Here is a 21504-nt window from a genome sequence, read left to right on the forward strand (position 1 = left end):
CATAATTATATGGGACAGTGACTGTATCCAACCCAATTTCCTCGTATTGAACCCAAAGCTTAGTACAGTGTCTGGCACATCACTCTGCACACAGTAAACACACAATAAATATGATTGAATGAAAGTGCTTAACAAATACCGTTATTATTATTATTATTACTATTATTGTTATTACATCCCCACTTACTGCCTGGTTCATGGGTCCTCCAGCTTCTCTCTTCAGATTGCCCCAGTGGTCCCTCATGACTTGGGAGGGAACCAGGGTGATGGTCAAAGCCGTAAACCTCTTCAGCTTCATCATATTCATTTTCCAGGACACCCTCTGGCTTTGGCAGAGTCACTAAGGGATGGCAGGAAGTGGAGAAAATGAGGCAGGGAATCCATCAATCAATCAATCAATCCACCGGTGATATTTACTGAGCACTCAGTGTCCACAGAGAGAACAATGTATAGGGTGTTTGTGAGAGCACAGTACAACAGAGTTGATGGATATGGTCCCTGCTCACTTGAAGCTTACAGTCTAGAGAAACAAAGGGAATAGACTCTCCCATTGATCCATGACAAGGGAATGGGGAGTGTTGATGCTTTTTCTCAAACTTTAAGACCAGTAATGAGATTTGGAATAAGGGATTGGCTTTTTTCCTTCCTTTCATTTCTCCTACTCCCCTACTCCCCTCGGTCTGTAACAGCAATAGTCAGTGAATTTGTGTGTCACCTCTGCACCAGGATCTGTACCCTTTTAAGCACTCAGTATTCATCCCAACCTTAGCTCCACAACACTGATGTACATATCCCTAATTGATTTTAATGTCTGTCACCTCCTCTAGACTGCTAAGTCCATGTGGAGAGGGAACATGCCTACCAACTTTATTGTATTGTACTCTCCTAAGCACTTAGCAGAGTACTCTGTACCCAGTTAGCACTTGGAGGCAGCATAGCCCAGTGGGAAACAGCATAGTCTAATGGAAAGGTCATGGGCCTGGGAATCAGAAAAAATAGGTTCTAAATCTGACTCTGACACTTGCCTACTTTGTGACCTTGGGCAACTCATTTAGCTTCCCTTTGCCTCAGTTGGCTTAACTGTGAAACTTACCATCTCCAAAACAGAATTCCTCATGTTCCCACCTAAGCCCTGTCCATCCCATAACTTTCCCATTACTACAGAAGACCACTACCCTTCCTGACTCACAAGCCCTTAACCTTGGTGTTTCCATGACTCAACTCTTTCATTCAACCCACATATTCAGTGTCACCAAATTCTGCTCTTTCGATCTTCACGTTAATACAATTATTATTATTATGATGGAGAGCCTTGAAGACCACTGAGAAGAGTTTTTTGATTGATTGATGGGGAATCAATACCAGTTCTACCTCCTACTATATCTGTGAGCCCCATGTGGAAGAGGGATTCTGTCAGATTAACTTGTATCTACCCCAGTTCTTAATACAGTCCTTGGTGCATATTTATTTACCTTATTGTTTGTCTCGCCCTCTCAACTGTAGCCTCAATGTAGGCAGGGAATGTGTCCTTTATATAGTTATACTGTATTCTTCTAAGCTCTTAGTACAGTGTTCTGCACATGATAAGTGCTCAATAAATATGATTGAAAGACAATAACAATAATGATATCAATAATAATGATAATGAATGCAATTGCTCAATAAATTGAATAATACTCACCACATAAAAATAATTGATAACAATTGTATCATTTGTTAAGAGTTTATGATGTGCCAGACACTGTACTAAGCACCAGGATAGATGAAACAGTCTGGTTCCCCCATGGGGCGCCCAGGCTCACCTGATTCACTGGCCTTTTCCTTGGCATCCTCCTCCCCCATCTCTTCATCTACCTCCCTCTCCTCCTCCACCATCATGACATCATCATAATTCTCCCTCTCTGACTGTTTCTGAAAACCTTCTTCAGTGACCTCATTTTTTAAGGAGTCTGAAAAATAAAAGTAAGATTAACGGTTAGAAGAAACATGATCAATTAATCAGTGCTATTCACTGACCACTTACTGTACTAAGCACTTGGAAGAGTATGATACAACAGAGGTAGTCGAAACATTCCTTGCCCACAAGGAGCTTACAGTCTAGAGGGGGAGAAAGGCAATGAAATAGCAGGTACGAGGAGCAGTCGGGGGCAAGGAAGTGGACCTAAGTCCTGTGGGGCTGAGGGTGGTATCTAAATGCTTGGAGTTGGGAGGAATGCATGGGGAAGGCAGCAGGAGGCAGAAATAGGGTGGGGAGAATCATCCCCATCTCCTCAACACTTGATCAAACCTTGGCTTCACGGACTCCGTCCTCTCCCGGTTCTCCTCTTATCTCTCTGACCGTTCTTTCTAGGTCTCCTTCGCAGGCTCTTCCTCCCCCTCTCATCCATTAACTGTAGGGGTTCCTCAAGGGTCAGTTCTTGGTCCCCTTCTGTTCTCCATCTATACTCACTCCCCTGGTGAACTCATTCACTTCTACGGCTTCAAATATCATCTCTACACAGATGACACCCAAATCTACATCTCTTCCACTGTTCTCTCCCCCTCCCTCCGGGCTCCTATCTTCTCCTGTCTTCAAGACATCTCCACCCGGATGTCTGCCACCACCTAAAACTCAACATTTCCAAGACTGAGCTCCTTATCTTCCCTCCCAAACCCTGTCTTCTCCCTGACTTCCCTGTCACTGTGGACAGCACTACCATCCTTCCCTCCTCACAGGCCCACAACGTTGGTGTCATCCTTGACTCAGGTCTCTCGTTCACCCCACGCTTCCAATCCGTCACCAAAACCTGCCCATCTCACCTTTACAACATTGCCAAGATCTGCCCTTTCCTCTCCATCCCGAACTGCTACCTTGTTGTACAAGCTCTCACAATGTCCCGACTGGATTATTGCATCAGCCTCCTCTCTGATCTCCCATCCTTCTGTCTCTCTCCACTCCAGTCTATCCTTCATTCCACTGCCTGGATCATCTTCCTACAGAAACACTCTGGGCATGTCACCCTCCTCCTCAAAAACTTCCAGTGGTTGCCTATCAACCTTCACACCAAACGAAAACTCCTCACACTTGGCTTCAAAGCTCTCCATCACTTTGCCCCCTCCTACCTCACCTCCCTTCTCTCCTTCTACAGCCCAGTTTGCACACTCTGCTCCTCTGCCACTCACCTCCTCACAGTTCCTCATTCTCGCCTGGCTTGCCATCGACCCCTGGCCCACGTCCTACTGCTGACCTGGAATGCCCTCCCTCCTAACATCTGCCAAACTAACTCTCTTTCCCTCTTCAAAGCCCTACTAAGAGCTCACCTCCTCCAGGAGATCTTCCCTTTCCCTCTGCCCCTCCTCCCCTCCCCATTCCCCCTGCTCCCTCCCTCTGCTCCTCCCCCTTTCCTCCCAACAGCACTTGTGCATATTTGTATATATTATTTATCACTCTATTTATTTTATTAATGATGTGTATATATCTATGATTCTATTTATCTTGATGGTATTGACACCTTACTACTTGCTTTGTTTTTTTGTCTGCCTCCCTTATTTAGACTGTGAGCCTGTTGATGGCCAGGGATTGCCTCTATCTGTTGCCAAATTGTACTTTCCAAGCACTTAGCACAGTGCTCTGCCCAAAGTAAGCACTCAATAAATACGATTGAATGAATGAATGAGAATGACAACTTAATCCAAGAAGTCTTCTTGGAGGTGATATGATTTGAAGATGGAAGAGCATTCTTCTGTCAGATAGATGGGGGAGGGAGTTGGAGGGAGAGCATGACAGTAGGTGAGAGAAGAGTGAGGAAAAGTGAGAAGGTGGGTCTCGAAAAAACAAAGTGTGTGGGCTAGGGTAAAGTAGAACAAGAGTGAGGATAAATAAGGGAGAGACCTGAATGAAAGCCTTAATTCTGATGGTGAGGACTTTCTGCTTGCTGGGGAGATGGTTGGTTAACCACCGGAGAAACTTAGGGAATGGAAAGATGTGCACGGAGTAGTTGTTTTAGGAAAATGATGCAGGCAGTAGAGTGGCATACACAGTAAAGAGGAGGCTGGAAGCAGCGAGGTCAGTGGGGAGGCTAATGCAGTGGTCAAGGTGGGGTATGAGAAGTTCTCAAACCAAGGTGGTAGCAGTTTGAGTGAAGAAGAAGGAGTAGATTCTGGAGATGTAGTTAGAATCAATAAGGTTTATCAGAAATACCGTTCCTTCTCACCAACGAGTGAAAGTAAGTCAGAGAGAGGTGTCCTAGTAGTAGTAGCAGCAGCAGCAGAAGTAGTAATCAGCAAACTAACTCTCTTCCCCTCTTCCAAGCCCTACTGAGAGCTCACCTCCTCCAGGAGGTCTTCCCAGACAGCACCCCATTGCCTCTGCTCCCCCTCCCCACCCTTTGCTCTTCTCCCTTCCCCTCCCCTCAGCACTGTGCACATTTGTATATATTATTTATTACCCTATTTATTTTGTTAATGAGGTGTACTTCCCCTTGATTCTATTTATCTTGATGATGCTGTCTTGTTTTTGTTTTGTTCTCTTTTGCTCTGTTGTCTGTCTCCCCCGTTTAGACTGTGAGCCCGTCATTGGGCAGGGATGGTCTCTATCTGTTGCTGAATTGGACATCCCAAGCTCTTGGTACAGTGCTCTGCACATAGTAAGTGTTCAATAAATACGACTGAATGAAAGAATGAATGAATAGTAATCATGATAGTACTAGCTGTGTGGGCAGGGAACGGGTCTGCCAACTCTCTTCTACTGTACTCTCCCAAGGACTTGCACAGTGCTCTGCGCCCAGCAAATGCTCAAGAATTTCAATTGATTGATTGATTGATAGTAGTAAAAATAGCAGTCCTGGAAACATTTACTGAGTACTCCTATAGTGAAGTACACTGTACTAGGTGCTTGGGAAGTGACACGTTACCTGCTCAAAAGGAGACTACACTAGACTGTGAGCCCGTCACTGGGCAGGGATTGTCTCTGTATGTTGCCAAATTGTACATTCCAAGCACTTAGTACAGTGCTCTGCACATAGTAAGTGTTCAATAAATTATATTGAATGAATAAAGAGATTTATACATAGTGTCAAAATGAATGAATTGAGTGGGTATGTCACCATAATAAAATAGTCTATGAGTCCCAGGTGGGACAGGGAATGTGTCCGACCTGATTACTTTGTAACTACTCCAGCAGCATGGCTCAGTGGAAAGAGCCCGGGCGTCAGAGGTCATGGGTTCGAATTCTGGCTCTGCCACTTGTCAGCCATGTGACTGTGGGCAAGTCACTTAACTTTTCTGTGCCTCAGTTACCTCATCTGTAAAATGGGGATTAACTGTGAGCCTCACGTGGGATAACCTGAATACCCTGTATCTACCCCAGCACTTAGAACAGTGCTCGGCACATAGTAAGCACTTAACAAATACTAAGATTATTATTATTATTATTATTATAACCGATACAATAATTATTATTGTTATTATTGTTATTATTATAACAGATACAATAATTATTATTATTATGGTGATAGGGCCTGGAGATGACAAGGAGAAAGACAATCTTTACCAAGAGAAGCATTGCATTCATTCATTCATTGAATCAAATTTATTGAATGCTTACTGTGTGCAGAGCACTGTACTAAGCACTTGGAAAGCACAGTTGGACAACAGATAGTGACAATCCCTACCCAACAAAAGCAGTATGACCTAGTGGCTAGAGCCTGGGCCTGGGAGTCGGAAGGACATGGGTTCTGATCTCAGCTCCCCCCCAGTTTGCTGTGTGACCTTGAGCAAGTCATTTCATTTCTCTGGGCTTCAGTTACCTCGTGTGGAAAATAAGGATCAATCAAATTTATTTATTCAGTGCTTGTTGTGTGCAGGGTACTTGGCAGGGCTTGGGAGAGTACAAGCAACAATATAACAGATATGTCCCCTGCCCACAATGAGTTTACAGTCTATAGATTAAGGCTATGAGCTCCACTTGGGACAGGGACTGTATCCAACATAATTAGCTTGTACCTACCCAAGAATTTAGTACAGTGCCTGACACATAATAAGAACCTAACAAATGTCACTAAAAAAAAAAAAGACTATTAAGCTGGACTCCTTTAGTAGTGTGACTGTCAGTTGGTCCAAGAGACTAGGCAACATTTTTTTTTACTGGTGGCAAAAAGAGAAATGCCCAGACCTGAAAAAGCTGGCCCCTTCTTCTCATCCACCAGCTTGGCCTCAGTGTCTGAAAATTCATCGTAATCCTTTCCCACTGGATTCTTGTCAGTCTCTTCTATCTCCTCATAATTGGACTCTATAGAGCTTGCGATTTCTTCATAGATGTCCTCAGGGAGAGCATTCACATCTTTTCTAAAATCTTAAAAGAAAATCAGATTCCTTTAGAAATTTTGTTTCTATTAGACATTTTGTTTCTATAAAAGGAGGATAAGGGTGGAATAGTACTTGGGAGAATAGAATATGATAATAAAATGACACTTCTCCTACCCACAATGACCTTACTGTCTAGAGGGAGCTTACAGTCTAGAGAAAGCTTGTAGGTTTAGAGGAGGACAGACTTAAAGAGAAAGAAATGCTAAGTAAATTTGGCTAGTGTAACCATTCAACTGTTCAGGGAGGGATAAATCCTAAAAAACAGTGTTGTCTAGTGGAAAAATCATGGGCCTGAGCACCAGGAGGACCTGGGTTCTAATCCCTTCTCTACAGGTCACTTTTCTGTGCCTCAGTTTCCTCACCAAAATCCTCTGATTCTCTGGCCTTTGCTCATTCCACTAGACCACGCTGCTTCTCAGCAGGCACTGACCAGGATCCATGAAAGTCACCAGAACCAACCCACTCTATCTTCCTGGGACTACTGGAGGTGTGTCCGGATCCTGCCAGGACTTCTGACCACAGAGGCCGGCCTCTGGCACAACCTGTTGCCCACCAGTAACGGTCCAAATCTTACAACTTTGTCTGGGACCAGATTTGTCTCAGGAATGATGCCAAGACTATTTGTCTTGTTGATTCAGCTCTCTGAGAATCTTCCTCAACTGCACAAGATGCCAGGAATAATTGATCATCAAGAGAATCTCCTCTGCACTTACCCCTGCGTCGCCATCTGTGGTTCCACATCTCCACTGCCAGAAATATGAGGAGGAGACAGAGAATTGTCCCCAGGACAATACAGGCGATTCCAGACGCTGAGTAAGCTCCTTGGATCTCTGGAGGAGATGGGCTGGATACTAAATGGGAAGACACGCCACCTAGAAATTATTACTGTTATGGTACTTGTTAAGTGGCTCCTATATACCAAGTACTGTACTAACCCCTGGGGTAGCTACATGGTAAACAGATTAGACACAGCCCCTTGTACCACATGGGGCTCACAGTCTAAATAGAGGGGAGTAGGATTTTACAGATGAGGCAACTGAGGTACAGAGAAGTGAAGTGGTGCCCATGGTCACTCATCAGAGAAGTCGTGGAGCTGGGAGTAAAGCCCAGGTCCTTTGACTCCCAGGCCCGTGCTCTATCCACTGGGCCACACTGCTTCTTTGGAAATTTCAGTACGAGCCCTGGGGGACTCTCAAGGAAAACAGCCATTACCCACATCGAGTTGGGGACCATCTCCCTAATTGGAAGATGGCCTGCTCAATTCTAGTCTCTCCCCCGAGAATGCAAACTGGTTAATGGTGCTTCTCCAGTATCTGCTCGAAGCACTTTGTCAAAGCTTTGTACGATAACAACAACAACAATAATGACGATAATAACAGTCATGGTACTTGGTAAGTGCTTACTACGTGGCAAGAACTGTACTAAGTGCTGGGGTAATCAGCCCCTGTCCCACATGGGGATCACAGTCTACAGGAGAGAGAAAACAGGTACTAAATGCCCATTTTACAAATGAGGAAATGGAAGCCCAGAGAAGTGAGTGACTTGCCGAAGGCCACACAGCAGACAAGCGGCACAGCCAAGATGAGAACCCAGGTCCTCTGACTCCTAGGCCCATGCTTTATTCACTAGGCCATGCTGCTTCTCTGGCTTGGCCCGTCCCCTGGTTTTGCACTTTCAGAGACCACGGACTGGTTTGGACCTCTGAAAAACTCATCTGGGCCCATGCCATTCTCCCTGGTCCCATCAGACACTTCATTTCCTCCCTCTGCAGTAAAATCTATATGAGACCATCCAGGATCAGAGGGGAGGCTGAGATCCAGCCAGCAGCATCCCATACAAATGCAGTCCACGGGCTCTGAAAGGGCCTGGGATCTGCTGGGTTGGGCCAAGCTGGGCCTCAAATGTACAGCCCACATGGAAGCAGCATGGCTAAGTGGATAGAGCCCAGGCCTGGGAGTCCAAAGGACATGGGTTCTAATCCCAGCTCCGCTACTTGTCTGTTGTGTGATGCTGGGCAAGCCACTTCACTTCTCTAGGCCTCATTTACTTCATCTGGAAAATGGGGATTAAGAGTATGAGCCCCATGGTAGACTGAGACTTTGTCCAACTTGATTAGCTTGTGTTTGCCCCAGTGCTTAGAACAGTGTTTGGCACATAGAAAACGCTTAAAAATTACCATAATAATTATTATTATCATTATTTATTATTTCAGAGCTCCACTCTCACTGCCTGTAGTTCCTGTTGGCTTGCCTCGTTAACTCATGGATTAGGGAGAGCAGGGGAAAAGTAAGCAGGGTTAATAATAATTGTGGTTTTTTTAAGCACTTACTATGTGCCAGACACTGTACTGAGCACTGGGGTGGATACAAGCAAATAGGGTTGGACACAGTCCCTGTCCCACGTGGGGCTCACAGTCTCAGTCCCCATCTTACAGATGACATAATACCAAAGCCCTTCGGAGAGGCTTACCTGTTTCCGTTGGCAAGGTTATCATTTGTCTCTCACCTAGAAGAGGAAGGAGGAGAAATGAGAACCGGTGAGGGAGATTGATAGATTAGTTGCTCCAACCTTTCCTACCACAGCTTCGCCACTGGCTCTACCTGCCATCGATCGTGACACCGAGAGAGGCGGTGCTGGGCACTGTGGGTAACAGATGAACCCGGAAAGTAAGAGGGCATCATACAAGCCTAACCTGTGGAAGGGATTGTCAATCTTGAATTGAGATCTGCTCTGACATACGAGCACTCCTTGTCAAAGTGTCGATCAGCAGCATCATCTTTGAGTCCAGAGGACAGTTTAAATGCTTGCATGTGTAACTGTGTGTCTGTTTATGTTTGTGTGGATGTTTGTGTCACCCTCAATGAATCAATTAATCAATGGTATTTATTGAGAGCTTACTGTCTGCAGAACACTGTACTAAGCACTCCAGAGTTGGTAGACAAATTCCAGCACAGATGATTTATAGTCTAAGGGGGGAAACACACTGCAAAATGAATGACAGATTTGTATATTAGGGCTATGGAGCTGAATAATAGGTATTGAAGGCTAGAAATCCAAATACAAGGACAATGCAGAATGAAATAGAGGAAATGAGGGGTATATAGCTATAGTTCTATTTATTTATATTGATGCCTGTTTACTGGTCTTGATGTTTATCTCCCCTCTTCTAGACTCTAAGCCCAGTGTGGGCAGGAAGTTTTCTCTCTTTGTTGCTGAATTGTAGTTTCTAAGCGACTAGTACAGCGCTCTACACACAGTGAGTGCTCAATAAATATGATTGATTGAATGAATGAGGGCTTAGTGGAGGAAGGCCTCCTGGAGGAGATGTGCTTTTAATAAAGGTTCAAAGGAGAGGAAAGTAGTAGTGGTCTGTCAGATATGAAGGGGAAGGGAGTTCCAGAATAGGGGAAGGACGTGGGCTAAGTGTCCGCAGTGAGATAGACGAGATTGAGGTAAAGATAGAGAAGAGAGCGGTGCGTGGGCTGGGGTGTAATAGGAAATCAGTGAGGTCAGATGGGAGAGGGCAAGCTGATTGAGTGCTTTAAAGTTTGTGGTAAGGAGTTCCTATTTGATGTTGAGGAGAATGGGCCATCACTGGAATTTCTTGAGGAGTAGGGAGATAAAGGATTAATGCTTTTAAAAGAAATGATCTGGGTAGCAGAGTGAAGTAAGGGCTGGAGTGGGGAGAGACAGGAGGCAGCGTGATCAGCAAGGAGGCTGATGCAGTATTCAAGGCGGGATATGAGAACTGCTCGGATCTGCAAAGTAGCAATTTGGTTGGAGAGACAAGGGCTGATTTTCCAATGTAGTGAAGGTAGAACTGACATGATTTGGTGACTGATTGAATATGTGGGTTGAATGAGAGAGCTGATCAAGGATAATGCCAACACTGTGGGTTTGTGAGGCCAGGAAGAAGATAGTGCTGGCTACAATGAAAGAAGTGACGTGGAAACCAGGATTTGGGTGAGAAGAGGAGGTCTGCTTTGGACATCTTGTTTTGAGTGTCAGAAACAGCGTGGCTTAGTAGAAAGAGCACAGGCTTGGGAGTCAGAGGTCATGGGTTCTAATCCTGCTCCTGCCACTTGTCAGCTGTGTGACTTTGGGTAAGTCACCTGCTTCTCTGTGCCTCAATTTCCTCATCTGTAAAATGGAGATGAAGTCTGTGAGCCCCACATGGGAACAACCTGATTACCTTGTACCTACCCCACCTCTTAGAACAGTACTTGACATATAGTAAGTGCTTAAAAAAACTATCAGCGTCATTATTACTATTATACAATTAGAAATGACCTGAAGGCAGGAGGAAAGACAGGACTGCAGAATTAGGGAGAGATTAGGGCTGGAGAAATACATTTGGTAATCATCTGCATAGAGATGGAAGTTGAAGCCAGTGGCACAGGGAGTTCTCCAAAGGAGTGGGTGTAGATGGAGAACAGAAGGGGACCCAAACCTGAGCCTTCAGGGACTCTCACAGTTGGAAGGTAGGAGGCAGAGGAAGGAGACTGTGAAAGAGACAGAGAATGAGAGGCCTCAGAAAAAGGAGAAGCAGCAGAGAAAATTGTCATTGAAGTCAGGGTTAGATAATGTTTCTAGGAGAAGGGGGTGGTCCACTGTGTCCAAAGCAGCTAGGAGGTCAAGGGGGATTCGGATGAAGTAGAGATTATTGCATTTGGGAAGAAGGAGATGATTAGTGACCTTTGAAAAGGAGGTTTCTGTGGAGTGAAGGGAATGGAAGCCAGATTAGAAGGAGTCATGGAAAGAATTGGAGGAGAGGAAGTGAAGGCAGCTGGTGTAGATAACTCATTCCAGAAGTTGGGAGAATAATGCTAAGAGGGAGAGGAGGCAATTACTGGACAGAGTCATGGGGTTAGGGGAGGTTTGTTTTTTTTTTTTTCCTAGGATGGGGACACCTGACATGTTTGAAAGAAGTGGGGAAGAAGCCATTGGAAATCGAATGATTGAAGGTGGCAGTCAGGGAGGAAAGAAGGGAAGGGGCAAGGATTTTGATAAGGTATGAAGGGCCGGGGTAGAAGGAGAAATGATTTGGAGAGGAAGCAGGAAATCTCTTCAGAGAGTTCCAGGAAAAATGGGAGCGTTGAAGAAAGAGTTCGACACAGGAGGGCCAGGAGAGGATCACAAGAAATTCAGGGAGATCACACCTAATGATTTCAATTTTGTCAATAAAATACTTGTCCAGGTCACTAAGGTCATGAGATGGTGGGGACAGTGGCTCAGGAGATATGAGGAGGAAGTTGAATTTCTGAAACAGCTAACATGGGCAATGAATAGAGGTGTCAATAAAGATGGAGAAATTGCTTTTGTTGCCAGAGACAACAGGTGAGGTGGGTTTGACATGGCAGGAAAGAGTCATTAAGGAGTCAGGAGACTTTGCTGTAGGATTTTCTGAGGGGGTCCCATGAAGGATATAGTCTCTGGTGCTAAAGTGATGATCACAGGAAAGAAACTCAAGTCGCATGGGTCTGGGGTGGGAAGGGCTTGAACTACCAGGGACTGTGGTGCTAATGAGACAGTGGTCTTAACCACAAATGACAAACCATAAATGTTGACCTCTTTCTGACCGGGACCTAGTCATCATTTCAGTTCAATCCTACTCCATCCCAGCAGGACAGAGTTTCCTCCTTCTGGTTCTCACATCCCTCCCTCCGACCGGCCCCCCAGCACTGACCAGAACAGTTGACAGCGGCATCTTCCTTGTGGTCACAGTTGGTGCGGCCCCAGGGGGCGGCCGGACAGTCCCAGAGAGAGGCCTCGCTGCCGTGGCACTGGACCTCGTCCAGCCAGACGGTGCCCTTCCCCGGGCCGAAGGCCGCCCGTCCCAGGGCTGCCAGTGCTGCTCCGCAACCCAGCTGTCGGCACACGACTTGTGCATCCTTCAGGTCCCAGGCATCGTCGCACACCGTGCCCCAGGACCCACTGTGCCACACCTCCACGCGTCCAGAGCAGCCATCCTCGCCGCCCCGCACGCGCACCTTCTCCTGCACTGGAAATGACACCTCTGTCCCTTTCACCCACACCGCCGGGTGCAATTAGGGGGCAGAGAGGAACAGGACAAGGAAAAGGAATAGTGGGGGAGACAGACACATGGGAAAGAGAGAGAGAAAGAGACACAGGGAGAGATAGAGAGAGACAGGGAGAGAAAGAGGAAATGGTGAAGGAGATGGAAAAGTAGGGAGAGGAAGATAAAGATGGAGAGAAGGTTGCACCTTGCCCCCTCCTACCTCTCCTCCCTTCTCTCTTTCTACTGCCCACCCCGCACGCTCCGTTCCTCTGCCGCCCACCTCCTCACCGTCCCTCGGTCTCGCCGATCCTGCCGTCAACCCCTAGGCCACATCCTCCCGCGGTCCTGGAATGCCCTCCCTCCTCACCTCAGACAATCTAATCCTCTTTCCCTCTTCAAATCCCTACTTAAAACTCACCTCCTCTAAGAGGCCTTCCCAGACTGAGCTCCCCCCTTTTTCCTTCTGCTCCCTCTACCCCCCCTTCACCTCTCTGTAGCTAAACCCTCTTCTCCCACTTTTCCTTCTCGTTCTCCCCCTCTCCCGTCCCACCCCCTCAGCACTGTACTCGTCCGCTCGACTGTATATATCTTTATCACCCTATTTATTTTGTTCATTTTGTTTAATGAGATGTACATCACCCTGATTCTATTTAGTTGTCATTGTTTTTATGAGATGTTTTTCCCTTTGACTCTATTTATTGCCATTGTTCTTGTCTGCCTGTCTCCCCCGATTAGACTATAAGCCTGTCAAACAGCAGGGACTGTCTCTATCTGTTGCCGACTTGTACATTCCAAGCACTTAGTACAGTGCTCTGCACATAGTAAGCACTCAATAAATACTATTGAATGAATGAATTCCAAGCGCTTAGTAGAGTGCTGTGCACATAGTAAGCGCTCAATAAATACTACTGAATGAATGAGAAGAAAAGGAAGAGCGAGAGGGAAATGGAGAGGGAGGAAGGGAGGATACAGGAAGAGAAAGAAGGAAATAGAAAAAGAGAGGGAGGGGAAGAGAGAGAAGAAAAGGACGAAGGAGAGGAAAACGTGAGAAGGAAGAAAGAGAGGGTCAGATTGGAGTGAAAAGAGAGGAGAGATGAACCAGATACCTGTGCAGTTGTTGAAGACTGAGCATTTAAGAGTGTCTCCTGGGTTCTCATTTTTTTCATCTGACTCTTCTGAGGAGATAAAAGGGAAGGGAATTACAATGATGCTGGATAGAAATACCAACTGCTACCATGCTGGAAGCAGTATGCCTTAGGAGATAAAACATTAGCCTGGGCGGCAAAAGGTCATGGGTTCTAATTCCAACTCCCCCACTTGTCCTCTGGATGACCTTATGCAGGTCAACTCACCTTCCTGTGCCTCAGTGACCTCCTCTGTAAAATAAGGATTGAGACTGTGAGCCCCTCGTGGGCTCCAACCCAAGTTGCTTGTATCCACCCCAGAGCTTAGTACAGTACCTGGCATGTAGGAAATGCTTTACAAATACCGTAATTATTATTATCATTATTGTTACTGTCCTTAACCAACTCCACTCCTGATCTTAGGAAGATGGTGGGAGTAGATAATTTTCAAATATTAGCCTTCACATCCCATTGACCAATAAAGCATCCTGCATTTACACATTCGAGATCTGCCAATTCCTATAATATATCGGTGTCATTTTCTCATCCTAAATTGAAAAGAGCTTTAATTGCTTTATTCAAGTTGCCAAAATGTTTCTTGGAGATATGTGTAAACCAGAGTTGTCTCTGCCATGCAGCAGCTGCATCAGGAAAGGTTATAACATCTAGCTGAGGAAAGCAGTATTTGCAGAGTCATTCATTTCAAAGCGAGAGAGCCCTGTAATCAAGAGTGGCATTGAAATTAGCTAGTGTTAATCCTGCCTACAAAGAGTTTTCACTTTCAAGTAACATCGCAAATCAAGAGACTCTTTTGCCTAAAGTGGCTCCCAAGCCTGAGGTGATAGATCGACAAGGCCATCACCTTGGCAGCTAATCCAGGCTTCTTCCGTCCCGGGGCACGAGTGTGGATGCCAAGGTGCGGAGGGGCACTGCCACAGAGAGGTGTGGTGCTTCTCCCGACATTCGATGTGGTCCACCCAGGTAAACCTGGATTCTGGATCCTGGATTCTGGATTCTGTTTCCGGTGTGTCCAACAGCCGCCCCCGCAATCCACATTGCAGCTGTTTGCATATCACGGTGAGGGAGACATCCGAAAGGGAATTATGGCACACGCTTCCCCACGTCCCATTGTAGAAAACCTCCAGATGCCCAGTACAGGCCCAGGAACCGCCAGTGAGCCGCACATCTGTGAACTCTAAGGAGAGAGGGACCACTGAGAATCCACATCAGCTCAAGGACCAAAACCTGAAGTTTGAAGCGGCGGGGCCTAGTGGAAGGAGCCCAGTCCTGAAAGTCAGGAGGTCTGGATCTTACTACTTCCTCCACCGTGTGTCTGCAAGCAAGCCACTTAATTTCTCTAAGCCTTAGTTTCCTCATCTGTAAAATACAATAAAATGCCTGTTTTCCCTCTCCCTAAGACAGAGAACCCCGTGTTCTCCAGGGGGCCTTCCCTGATTGAGCCCTCCTTTTCCAAGCTCATTCTCCCATCCACGACATCTAGTCGGATCTGTGATGTTTGGACATTTGCTATTCAGCTCATCCCCAACGCCACAGCACTTAAATACCCATCTTTAAATTATATATTATGAATTACTTATTCATATATATTAATGTCGGTCTCCCACTCTAGACTGTAAGCTTGTCATGGGCAGGGAACACATACGTTCATTCTTCTGTACTGTACTCTCTCAAGCACTTAGTACAGTGCTCTGCACATAGTAAGCACTCAATAAATATGATTGAATGAATGAATAGTTCTCTGCACATAGTAAGTGCTCATTAAATACCTCTGATTGATTGTGTCTGATTGGCTTATAATGTGGTGTTGAATGAATGCCCCGTTGGCACCCACCGCCCCGCTTGTCGCACCACGTGGAGACGACCCCCAAGGGCCACAGAACTTGCCCGAGCAGAGAACGCCGACGTCCTCCTTGTGGTGGCAGTCGTGCTGGCCCCAGCCTGCAGAGGGGCACTGCCAGAGGTGAGACTCGTTCCCCACGCAGCCCAGCTCATCCAGCCAGATGGGCCCCGACCCGGCCCCCTGCCCGGTGGAGGCAGGGGCCTCGAGGGCCTCGCCGCAGCTCAGCTGCCGGCAGACCACCTGGGCGTCCTCCAGGTCCCAGGAGTCGTCGCAGACCGTCCCCCAGCGCCCATCGTGAAGCACCTCCACGCGCCCGGCACAGCGCCCTGGGCCTCCTGCCAGACGCAGGCCTTCACTCTCTGCAGGCACAGACCCAAGATGCACATTGCACCTGGCCTAGGGAGCTGGGCTGGGGCGGGGCAGATAAGGGGTGGGGCTATTGCTGGGGAGGGGCAGTGGTCATAGTGGATCAAAGTTGTCATGGGTGGATGGACTAAGAGTGTGGTCATGACCAGAGATGGGGATAGGGATGAGTGTAATAGCCAGGAGTGGGGCAATGGGATCACCAACAGGGTTGTGCCAAGTTCGGGGATGGGGCTAGGAATGGGGGACATGGCTGGGAGTAGAGTGATGGCCAAAATGGGACCACGGTCTGGAAAGGGACTGGAGGTGGGACTACTGCTGGGGGCGGGGCAGGGGTCTGGCAGGAACTCACCAGAGCAGATGACGCCCACGTCCCAGGCCATCCCCACAGGAGACAGCGGGGCGATGGAGACGCGGCACTGGGTCAGGTGGGTTTCGTTCCCGGCACAAGTGACATCGCTGAGCCCCATGGCGGTGGCCTCTGGGCCGTGGGCCGTCGGATCGAGACTGTAGGCTCTCCGGGCCTCTCCGCAGCGCAACTGTCGGCATACCACCCCGGCCTCCGCCAGACCCCAGGCCTCGGCCACGATCCTGCTCCAGACGCCCCGCAGGGAGATCTCCACGCGGCCGTCACACCGGGTCTGCCCGCCCTGCAGCCGCAGCGCTTCCGCTGACTCTCCTGGGCTCAGGTAGAGGGAAATATGAACATGTGCAGAGAGTGACTGCCAGCATCCCTCTGGGAAGGGCAGGGCCCAGAAGAGACCAATGCCAGAGCAAGACCCCTCACTGAAGAAGGGTAAGAAACTGACAAGGGGACTGCTATTAACTCCGAGATGTTGAGCTCTTACCCAGTGTTTCAAACAGGGAAAGAAGGAGAGAACTGTTCTATTCCCATAGCACAGGAAACTCTTGGATGGCTTCATCTGGAAAACGAGGTAACCTATCTCCACAAGGCATCGTGTAATGCATGCATATTTACCAATGCATCTGTGCTTAAGAAACAACCACTTAGTGGATAGAGCACGGATCTGGAAGTCAGAAGGACCCAGCTCCACCATTTGTCTGCTGTATAAACCTAGGCATGTCAATTGGTTTCTCTGGGTCTCAGTTCCCTTATCTGTTAAATGAGGGTTAAGACTGTGAGGCCCAGGTAGTACAGTAGCTATGTCTAATCTGATTAGACATAGAGAAGCAGCGTGGCTCAGTGAAAAGAGCGCGGGCTTGGGAGTCAGAGGTCATGGGTTCATATCCCAACTCTTCCACTTGTCAGCTGTGTGAGTGTGGGCAAGTCACTTAACTTCTCTGGGCCTCAGTTATCTCATCTGGAAAATGGGGATTAAGACTGTGAGCCTCATGTGGGACAACCTGATTAGCCTGTATCTACCCCAGCGCTTAGAACAGTGCTCTGCACATAGTAAGCACTTAACAAATACCAACATTATTATTATTATTATTATTATTATTAATCCCGGCTCTGCCGTTAGTCAACTGGGTGGCCTTGAGCAAGTCACTTAACTTCTCTGTGCCTCAGTTACCTCATCTGTCAAATGGGTATTAAAAAACTGTGAGCCCCACATGGTACAACCTGATCACCTTGTATCCCCCAGTGCTTAGAACAGTGCTTTGCATATAGTAAGCGTTTAACAAATACCACAATTTATTTATTTTTATTTTATTTTATTGGCTTATATCTATCCCAGTTCTGAGTACAGTATCTGGCACACTGTAAGTACTTAACAAATGCCTTTAAATATAATGATGATAATAATGACTAATAATAATAATATTTGTTATGCATTTACTGTATGTCAAGCACTGCCCTAAGCACTGGGGCAGATTCAAGATCATGAGATCCCACACTAGGCTCACGGTCTAAGTAGGAGGGAGAACATGTAATGAATCTGACAGATCAGTAACTGAAGCATATAGAAGTTAAGTGACTTGTCCAGGGTCACACAGCAGGAAGGTGGTAGAGCCGGAATGAGAACCCAGGTCCTCTGACTCCCAGGTATTTGCGCTTTCAATTTGGCCATGTGACTTCTCTGGCAGAGGCATTGGCAGTGACACTTCCAAAGGTGGGGGCCAAGGACAACCTCCCAATAATGGCAGCCCCACAGGATTTGTCGAGGATGGAGGACACATGGGGTTTCCCAAAGATGGCTGAAGCCCAGTTATTTTCAATAACAGCACCTAGGCAATTCTGTCCTAGATGGAGTTTCCACTGCCATTCACGAAGATGGCAGTGGGACGGGACGACCCATTAGCAGGGAATAAGTTGTTGTCTAGGAGTCAAACTGCTCAGGGAGATGGGTTGAGGGGGTGACAGAGGCAAGACAGGAAGCAAGAGAAATGCTAGTCTGCAAAATGTTGGAGGTGACATCGCTGCATCCTATTTGTGCCCAGAATGACATCATGGGGAATGCTGGGAGTGGGACAACTTTCTGAAGCCAGCCCTCATCATCCTTAGACTCTTTTGTGCTTTCTAAGAGGCAAATTCAGGGCAAATGTTTCTGGAATCAGCTTCTACATTCCAGATGGAACAGAATGATCTTGAAAGGGTTACCATAATTTTCATGAAGAAACCATTCTACATCCAGAGATCGCTGCTCGTGGGTGACCCCCACAACTGGACAGCACTGCCCGGTTCTCCCACCCCCCCCAGGTATCCTCCCCGGGCCAGCACTCACCGGAGCAGACAGCGTAAGCCACATGGTCAGGTGGGCAGATGGCGGCACCTAGGCCGCTCCGAGGGCAGTTCCACAAATGGGGCTCCGTCCCCGTGCAGTGAAAGGCATCGGTCCAGGCGGGGCCATCTCCTGCCCCGAAGGATGCTCTGCCCACAGTCTCCAGTGCTACCCCACAGCCCAGCTGGCGGCAGAGGACGTGGGCATCCGCCAGGTCCCAGTGGGAAGCACACAAGGAGCCCCAAGACTCCCCAACCTGCAGCTCCACTCGCCCCTCGCAGCGGCTGCTGCCATTCACCAGCCTGTACTCTGGGGCGGGGAGGGAACAATCAATCACATTGATCCATTAGTAGCATTTACTGGGTGCCTACTATGTGCAGAACACTGTACTAAGCACTTAGACCTGATCCCTCCCCTCAGAGAAATCAACACGAAAGACAAGAACAATAATTGCTTATGGGTAGGAGTAATAGTGTATTTAAGATAGATACATAAATGCTGAAGAAGGTGTTGGAGGATATAAAGTGGAAGATTAGAAATCAATCAGGGAAGGCTAACTGGAGGAAAAGTGATTTTTAGTAGGACTTTAAAGTTGGGGAGAGTAGTGGCCTGCCGACTATGAAGGGGGAGGAAGTTCCACGCAGGAGGGAAGGTGTGAGCAAGAGGTCGGCGATGGGAGAGACAAGAGCGAGGCACAAGGAGTAGGTTGGCTCTAGATCAGCTCTCTTTTTCCTTTTCTTCCACTTCCCTCTACCCTTCCGCAAAGCCCTGGCTTATTTCCCTTGTCTACCTACCCCCCATACCTCCCAAGTGAAACCCACAGCACTTATGTACTTATCTGTAATGAATTTATTTATATCAATGTCACTTTCCCCCTCTAGACTGTAAGCTTGCTGTAGGCAGGGAATATGCCTGTCATATTGTTATATTGTACTCTCCCAAGCACTTAATACAATGCTCTGCACACAGTCAGCATCAAAATAAATTGATAGATTGAGTGACTGATTGACAGAGGCAGAGAAGGGTTCAGCCAGGAGACAGCCTATTCAGATGCAGCTAGAGTCTCTAGTTCCTGAAATCATGACAATCCATGTGACAGATATAAAGCAGCCCCTCCGCTCAAGAAGGATCTTCTCCACTGCCCCGGCTGACTGGCAGAGACGTTTCATAATCTATACCAAAACAATTTCCTCCTCAAGGTTCCTTCCACAACCTTGTTAGTACAATCACTCATATCCTGACTAGATTACTGCATCAGCCTCCTTTCTGATCTCCCAACCTCCTATCTCTCCCCACTTCAGTCTATACTTCACTCTGCTGCCCAGATTATCTTTCTACAGAAATGCTCTGGGCATGTCAGCCCCCTCCTCAAAAATCTCCAATGGTGGCCTATCAACCTTCGCATGAAGCAAAAACTGCTCACTATTGGCTTCAATGCTCTCCATCCCCTTTCCTCCTCCTACCTCACCTCCCGTCTGTTCTCCTACAGCCCAGCCTACACACTCCACTCCTCTGCTGCTAACCTCCTCACTGGGCCTCGTTCTCGCCTGCTCCACCGTCGACTCCGGCCCACGTTCTCCCTCTGTCCTGGAATGTCTTCCCTCCTCACATCCGCCAAACTAGCTCGCTTCCCCCCTTCAAAGCCCTACTGAGAGCTCACCTCCTCCAGGAGGACTTTCTAGTCTGAGCCCTGCTTTTCCTCTACTTCTCCTCCCCTCCCCATCACCCCGACTTCCTCCCTCTGCTCTATCCCCCTTCCCACCCCTCAGCACTTGGGTATATTTGTACATATTATTCTATTTATTTTATCATTGATGTGTATATATCTATAGTCTATTAATTTATTTTGATGCTATTGATGCCTACTTGTTTTGTTTTGTTGTCTGTCTCCCAGCTTCTAGACTGTGAGCCTGTTGTTGGATAGGGATTTTTTCTATCCAATGCCAAATTGTACTTTCCAAGCGCTTAGTACAGTGGTCTGCATATGGTAAGCACTCAATAAATATAATTGAATGAATGAACTTCCATCCCACATTTCAATGCCTGGTGACTTGATACTTCTTTTGTATTGCTAATGCAGTGATCCATCAATCAGTGGTATTTATGGAGCTCTCTCTGTGTACAGAGCACTGGCTCCTGTCCTGCCTCTGGCCTGAAAAGCCCTCCCTCCTCAAATAAAACAGACAATTACTCTCCTCCTCTTCAAAGTCTTATTGAAAGCACATCTCCAAGAGACTTTTTCTGACTAAGCCCTCATTTCCTCTTCACCCACTCCCTTCTGTATTGCCCTTACCTGCTTTATTCATCCTTAATTTATCCCTCCTCCCAGCCCCACAACATTTCTATCCATAGCTGTAATTTATTCATTTCTATTAATGCCTGTCTCCTGCTCTAGGCTGAAAGCTTGTTGGGGCAGGGAATTTGTCTGCATATTGTTGTATTATACTCTCTAGCGACTGTAAACTCATTTTGGAGATGATGGAGTCTTTGCTGGGAAAAGTCAGTGGCACATTCACAATGCAGCAGGGACAAAGGAAATCAGAAATCACTTTGAAGCATTCTGTTCACCTGGGGAAGAGACCAGGACAGCCAGATATCCCCAAGTAATGGGTCTGGGAGACTCACCTGAACAGCGGATGGCGACGTCCCGGCTATGGGAGCAGGGCTTCGTCCGCGCGGGACCGCGGGGGCAATGGAACAGGAGAGACTCATTCCCTTGACAGCGGAAGGTCTCCTGGGTCCACAGCAGGGCCATCCCCTGGCCGAAGCGAGCAGCCCCCAGCGTGGACACAGCGGCTCCGCAGCGCAGCTCCCGGCAGACCACGTGAGCTGTGGCCAGGTCCAGGTCCGAATGGCAGACCGTGCCCCACTCCAGGCCCCGCCGCACCTCTAGGCGCCCCGCACACGGGTGCTCACCACCCACCAGGCGCACCTCCCGGTGCTCTGCCAAAACAAGCAGACGCACAACTGCCACAATCACCTTGGCATCCCCACACACCCACAGAGCCACCCCCGGCCCTCAGCGTTAACCCCGGGCTGGGCCTTCCTGCCAGCCTGACCCCACTGAAATGACCAGACCCACAGGGGGCTCAGCCCCACCACACACAG

General features: G+C 47.7%; 2 protein-coding genes across 2 annotated transcripts in view; both read right to left on the minus strand.

Annotated features, from left to right (window-relative positions):
* The window catches only part of LOC100090522 (scavenger receptor cysteine-rich domain-containing protein SCART1-like), a 61840-nt gene extending 61533 nt beyond the window's left edge, over window positions 1-307 (minus strand). The window contains 1 exon segment of the mRNA XM_039911332.1: window positions 188-307. Coding sequence (XP_039767266.1) covers window positions 188-307 — 120 coding nt within the window.
* A 284-nt stretch (window positions 308-591) lies between these two features.
* LOC100089557 (scavenger receptor cysteine-rich domain-containing protein SCART1-like) overlaps window positions 592-21504 on the minus strand; it is a 28416-nt gene continuing 7503 nt past the window's right edge. Inside the window, exons 6-16 of the mRNA XM_039911333.1 lie at window positions 21022-21339; window positions 18400-18705; window positions 16061-16391; window positions 15394-15704; window positions 14351-14683; window positions 13471-13539; window positions 12032-12367; window positions 8815-8850; window positions 6152-6331; window positions 1803-1949; window positions 592-596 (exon numbers count right to left, since the gene is read on the minus strand). Of these exons, the coding sequence (XP_039767267.1) occupies window positions 592-596; window positions 1803-1949; window positions 6152-6331; window positions 8815-8850; window positions 12032-12367; window positions 13471-13539; window positions 14351-14683; window positions 15394-15704; window positions 16061-16391; window positions 18400-18705; window positions 21022-21339 (2372 nt within the window). The remainder of the gene's footprint in view (window positions 597-1802; window positions 1950-6151; window positions 6332-8814; window positions 8851-12031; window positions 12368-13470; window positions 13540-14350; window positions 14684-15393; window positions 15705-16060; window positions 16392-18399; window positions 18706-21021; window positions 21340-21504) is intronic.

This window comes from Ornithorhynchus anatinus, chromosome 3, assembly GCF_004115215.2.
Source record: "Ornithorhynchus anatinus isolate Pmale09 chromosome 3, mOrnAna1.pri.v4, whole genome shotgun sequence".
NCBI classification, from domain to species: Eukaryota; Metazoa; Chordata; class Mammalia; order Monotremata; family Ornithorhynchidae; genus Ornithorhynchus; species Ornithorhynchus anatinus.